This window comes from Medicago truncatula, chromosome 7 (assembly GCF_003473485.1).
Source record: "Medicago truncatula cultivar Jemalong A17 chromosome 7, MtrunA17r5.0-ANR, whole genome shotgun sequence".
NCBI classification, from domain to species: Eukaryota; Viridiplantae; Streptophyta; class Magnoliopsida; order Fabales; family Fabaceae; genus Medicago; species Medicago truncatula.
In genome coordinates, this window is record NC_053048.1 from 29,175,589 (window position 1) to 29,182,173 (window position 6,585).

At 31.0% G+C, this 6,585-nt stretch overlaps 1 protein-coding gene across 1 annotated transcript; it reads right to left on the reverse strand.

Moving 5' to 3' along the window:
- Positions 1-4,159: 4,159 nt before the first annotated feature.
- On the reverse strand, positions 4,160-6,185 carry LOC25498517 (uncharacterized). The gene is made up of 2 exons (XM_013593444.2): positions 5,827-6,185; positions 4,160-4,706 (listed from the first exon to the last, which is right to left on the reverse strand). The coding sequence occupies exons 1-2, from the start codon at positions 6,081-6,083 to the stop codon at positions 4,568-4,570; spliced, it is 396 nt and encodes a 131-aa protein (XP_013448898.1). The 5' UTR covers positions 6,084-6,185; the 3' UTR covers positions 4,160-4,567.
- Positions 6,186-6,585: the final 400 nt, after the last annotated feature.

The window sequence follows — 6,585 nt, forward strand, 5'->3', positions numbered from 1 at the left end:
GGGGTGATGAATCATTGGAATTGTTTCCTGATCAGATGGAGATTGATATGTGGAGGTTTTGTTGATCGAATTCAACCTTGTTGAAGCTTGCAAGGTTAGTGCGGTGACGGCTTGATTGTTACAGTGTCCAAGGGGCCAGATCTGCAAAATATGGATGGCGACGGTAAACTTCTGCTTGAATGTTGATGGCGATAGTGATTTTGTTTGCAAAGATGAAGATGATGAAATTATGTTCTTAACACATTAAATGATACCTGGTTCTATAACCAATCAAAAAAATGTTAATTAATATGATAGAGAAAAGACTAGAAAGGTTAATAACAGAGAGGAAAAAAATGTGCATTAATTAAGGTTTAAGCTGGGCAAGTGCAACTTTGCACACGTTAGAAAAACTCATATTTAAATATAAAATTCAATCCCTTAAAAAAAATATAAAATGCACTATATATCAAATGAGAATGGATCTATTGACTCCAAGAGTAAGTGTAAAGAGTTACTCTAAATCATGACCTTCAACTTAATAGTAATTGATGGCTGTGATTAATTGATAATAATTTCTACAGTGAGGGTTAATTGAATTATGGACATCTGGGAATTGAATTAGACATAATGTCAATTTGTTATTACTGTTAATTTATAGTGAAAAACAAGAATCTCATGAAGCTTCTAGTTCTAGCAACATCCAACCCAACACTTCAAATTCCAAAATCATATTTGTTCTCGTCTACGACGAAAGAATCTCTCAATTTGTTCTCGTCGTCTTCAATTTGGAAATAAAAGAAAAAGATTAGGGTTTTTAATTTTATTCCCCCAATTATTTTTTATTTCAATTCAATATTAAATTGTTATCTAATCTATGATAATTTTATGATTGTATTTTTATTAAAATAACATGGAAATGATGTGTTAAATGATGGACCATGTAGACAATGCCACATAGTATCTACGTCATTAATGAGCATGCCACGTCATTCAGAGAGGAGGGAACCATCAATTTTCGTTCACTTTATAAATAAATAGGGGATCAAAATAGTGGTTTTAAAAATAAGGGTATCAAAAGTTCACAAATTTAAAAATAGGGGGATCAAAATTGCATTTAAACCTATTATCTATTCCTATATCACTACAAGAAACTTGACCTCTAGTGACGGGCAAAAACCGTCACTAAAGGCTATTTTCCGTAGGTATATGTGGCCAAAACTTTCACCCACGGCCATATTGGCCGTGCACTATACTTAGCAAGTTGCAACGGATTTTTGTCTGTAAGTGCATGTTTTACCTATGGACAGTACCTTTACCTACGGACGGGTTGTGTGTCTCTACAAGATTTTTCTACAGACTAGTACTTTTACCTACAGCGTCTCTGGCCGTGGGTAAAAATCAATCCCACAATTTTTTTTTTTTATAAAATGTCCCCCTTTTTTTTAAAAACGTGAAACCCCCAAATATTTTTTGAGGTATTATTTATTGTTGTTGCACTGTATTATATTTTTCTCCATCATACAAACTGGTTAATAACTATAAAAACATTTATATTTCATAAAAAAAATTGGTGGATTAAGATCGATACAGTTTGAACAAAATCGATACAGATTGATGTTGTGTTTGTTTTGACGGTAGAATGGGGTCTCTAACGCGCGTTTCAGCTTAAGCTTGAATATATAGCTTTTCAATATCACGTCCAAATTGCACGCAGAATTAGTGAACTCAACGTGTAACCAAACAAAGCATGAGATCGATTTAGTCTATGAGCTTGAGAATGATTAAGAGCAAAATCAATTTGAACAAAATATGAACAACAAAATCGATTTGAAAATCGATACAGTAGGGAATCGATTCAGAGCTTGTTTGAGAAGATTGTTGAGGTGAGATTGATGAGGTTTGTGAGGTTTGAGATTAATGGAGTTTGTGAGGTTTGAGATCAATGGAGATTGTGAGATTTGAGATTGGAGATTGTGAGTTGAAGAAAAAGCGATTTTGAGTTTGTGAGATTTGAGATTGTTGAGCGTGTGAATGGTACGTGTTTGTGAAAAAAAAAAATCCACTCTATTTGTAAGAAATATAACAATAATAATTATATAATAATATAATAGAAATAATAAAATAAATAAAATGGTTTTAGTGACAGTTTTTCATATGTCCGTTGGTAAAAACTACCCCGCTTTAGAAAATGGCCGTAGGGACAGGGCACTTTTCTTGTAGTGTATTTTTAATCAAAATCATAATAATTTTAGTCAAAATTTCATTACTGTTTCTAATTTACACATATTAGCGCAGTACGAAGACGGGACAGACAGGTACAGAGTGCATTTGTGCCCGTCTAAACACTAGTATGTATACAAGGAATACATGGTTTTTTTCAAGGCTTAAAAAAAAAAAAGGAATACATGGTTTTAGGCTGATTTTTCAATTCCAATTATATTCTTAAAAAAAATTGATTATAAGAATAATATTTTGTTTCCTCAAAAAAGAATAATATTTTGTTGGTGTCATTCAAAAAAATATGAATTTATATTATATTTATTATATTTTTGGTATCATTGAAAAAGATAAGTGTAGTTTGTCAGAAAAAATTACACCACCCTCCCTTGAAAACTACGATCATTAGAAACTTGATTAATCAACGATGTTTTAAGAATAAGAGTAAATTACACTCCTCTTCCCTCAAAGATGCTTGATTTACACTCTCCTCCCCTCTTATGTTAAAATATACACTCCACTCTCTTGAAAAGTAAAATTTATACTCCCCTCCCCTATAAGATGCTTGAATTACATCCCCCTCCCTTAATAATTAAATATGGACTACACTTTAATCTATTTTAACATAAATAAATATTTTTATAATATATATTAATTTTGAATCACAATTTAAAAAATATAAATTCGTTTCTTTATAATATAAATGTCAATAACAATTAAATTTAAATTTTTTGTTATTATTTTTACAATTTAGAGTATAAAATTCACTTTTAAATAACCATACTTAATCAACTTTAGTAATTTTTCACATATTTTCATTTTATTTTGGGTTGTTTCATATTTTATAATAGGATTTAAAACTATATGTTAATGAAATTGTGAATAAAAAATAGAGAAAGATATGTATTCAAAATTTGATTATATTAAAATGAACACTCAATGCTAATTTTCTTTGAAGTATTAGATTCTTTTTTTGCTAGATTATTATAAATAAATAAAAAAAATTATTGAGGGACTAAAGCGTAGATTTTAACTTAAGAGGGGAGGGGAATATAATTCAAGCTTCTTTCAAGGGAGTGGAGTGAAATATTTTCTAATATGTTTTGAATAAGAAGGGAGGGTAGTGTATATTTTAACATAATAAAAAAGGGGAGTGTAATTCAAGTATCTTTGAAGGAAGGGGAGTGTAATTTACTCTAAGAATAACAGACGCTATGTCCTGGCTATAAGCTTGTCTAAGCAATTCATCATTCCAACTCTTGGAATGGTTGTTACTCAAACTATCCATAGTAAACTACCGGACGAATTGCGTACCTATTATGTTACCATGGATACTTTCAGCATTCAACAACCAAGGTTCATAAAAAATTGGGTTATGGCCTAAGTTGGTTGTTAGATAACTTTTATTAGGAAATACCTAGCTTTGAAAAATTGGCAGATAAGAGATTGTGCCTCTGTTTGAAATTTCCATCCTTATTTATCGAGCAACGGCCAAGTTGAAAGTCGATAGGTCCTTAAAACCTACGCCACCATTAATTTTATGTGTTGACAACTTTTCTCAAGACAACCAATTTATACCATGGCTATTGGCACCATCATTTTTCCACAAAAACGAGTTCATCATTATTCTATGGTAGTGATGAGAGATGTTTAATAAGAGATAGGGAAGTATAATTTTTTCTTGTTTTGTATAAAAAAAAGAAAAATGTATATTTTAACATAAGATGGGAGGATAATGTAATTTAAAGAACTCTCATACGAGGGGAGTTTAATTTACACTAATTAGTAATTTTTATATCAAAATAACGTAGAAGAACATTCTTTGAGTAATAATACTCAAAAAATTACCCTTGTTTGCCCTTGTATCAAATCACCTTCTACTTTATATACAAAAAGAAGGAAATAGTCATGTTTTCCAAACCTCTTTTGATTCACCTTTGTCAAAAAAAAAAAAAAATTGTTTAAACCAAAAGAAAAAACGGATATGGTTTTTTTAAGAATTTTTTAAGAACATACATCAATGTATCATGATGATAGACAGAAAAGGCAACAAATCAGATTTGTGTCTTTCCCTTCCCTCCTTACATTATGAAGTTCATCACAAAGAAAGAAATGCAAGAGAAGCAAATACTTTTATAACTACTTACATTACATTACACACGAAATCGAAAAAGAAAAGACCGCTTCTTTTCCCATCTTATGAGTTTCTCACGCACTCTATATAGTTTAGATTATAAAATCCGAATGGCATAAACACCCTGTAAAAACCTCCAAAAACACGTTGAAATATTTCAGATTTTAAAATTCAAATAGGCGCACGAGAAACTCATAAGGTGGAAAAAGTAATGGTCAAAAGAAAAAAGCATTTCTATTTGTCAACTTGGTTAAGTTTTCCCAAACCATCACAGCGAGCACAAACAATTTGAGTTTGATCCTTTCTTGCTGCATTTGCTCTCAATGTCACCCCACCTTTCCTAACAAACCCTGCTCCATCACATTCTGGGCATCTGATACAATGTTCCAATTAAGGACATAGTTACATTCTTTTTTACATGCTTAAACCATTCCAAGCAAGAATCAATGAGAAAAACAAGCACTTGAAAAAATAACTTGGACAAAATTAAGGAGCCGTTCATGATGGTTATAAGTTATTGATTTTAAAGGTTAAATTTGAAAACAAAACATGTTTGGATAAAATGAATTTGAATTGGTTTTTTTACTTAATTTGAAAATAGGTTTCACTTAAATCTTAAAACCACAAAAATAGGTTTATAATTCTTGTATTTATTTTAACGTTAACATGTTACCACCAACGATCGATGACCATCAACGACCAACACTACGACCACCAAAAACCATTTCTCTGATCACCATCGACCAAGTCAACCATCCCTCCAACCACCTTAGATCACCTTTGACCAACACTACGACCACCAATGACGACTATTGAAAACTACTCTAACCACCGTTGATCATCTCCGAGGGTTTCAATCACCTGTCCGCCAATCATCATTTTGGCAGTTGCAGCCACTTGTCCGCCAATCACCACTCCGACCATTGCAGCCACTTGTTTGCTGATCACCACTCCGACAGTCGTCTACCACCTCCTCCGACAGCCACAACTTTCAACCACTATTATTAAAAACTTAGACTCATCTTAGAATTGAAAATGGAAACTAAAAACCGAAATCAGAACGTGTATCAATAAAGTACTCGATTGAGACCTAAATCAATAAGAACGTGTATCAAATTAAAACTATACTTATATGGAAATGGCTTAAAAAATGTTAATCAATGATTTTTGTGTATATAACTAGGACAAATTGAATTATTGACAAAGATTAGAGACAAAATATAACAAATTAATTTCAGATTTTTACATCTCTAACACTTCTGAGAAAATTAAAGATAAGTTTCATTTTTTCCATCTCTAATTTGTATTTATATTTCAATTTTTTTATTAAAATACCAATCCAAAAATGCCTATACACAAATTTCTTGGAATAAAAAAATGTTAAGTCTTCAAATTTAAAGATAAAAAAATTTAAAGATCATGAAACAATTAAAACTATGAATGAAACGAAAATATAAAACCATGAAAATGAAACTAATGATGATGTTACTTACGTGTCTTTACGAGAGAAAATGATAGGAAATGCAGTTCCAACAAGAGCAATTCCAATAGCACCAGCAACAAGATAAATAGTACCATCAGAAGATACATCTCCAACTGCTGAAACAACAACTGATGATGATCTCTTCTGATTATTATTATTATTATGAATCTTATTACATGGCACAGTTGTTAAGCCTCCAAATGAGTGTTTAGTGTTGTTGGAAATTGTAACATTGGGAATGATTGTGTTCAAGGTCATGGATGCCATGTTTGTAATACAATGTAACCAAAAAATTTGAAGAAAGTGAGAATTAAGAATAATGAGCAATTGTTGGTTTTTTTTTTTTTTTTTTTTGTATAAGGTATTGTTGGATTGGATATTAACATGACACGTAGCATGTTTTTGTAAAAAGATTATGGTTTGATAATTATTTGGATAAGGCCATGTCATATGTCTTAAGATTTTTCAAGTTTTGTGGATAAGACAGGGTGTACAATCTGTGTTTTATTGAGCAAATGGATTTCAAGTTTCAACCATGTGAAAAATTGAGCAAGATAGGAGGAATTTGAGTTCTTTGTAAGGTTACATCTCTATTGGGATTTAGATCTTCACAATTTTAAAAAAAATACTTGAAAGAGTTATGTAAATGATTCCACCATTAAAATGAGAGCTTTGCTAAATATTAGAAGTGTGAAAAATATTTTTTAATGTTTTATATCAACGTGTACGCGTACCTTTCTTTTTTAAAGTTTGTCGTATTACGTACTGG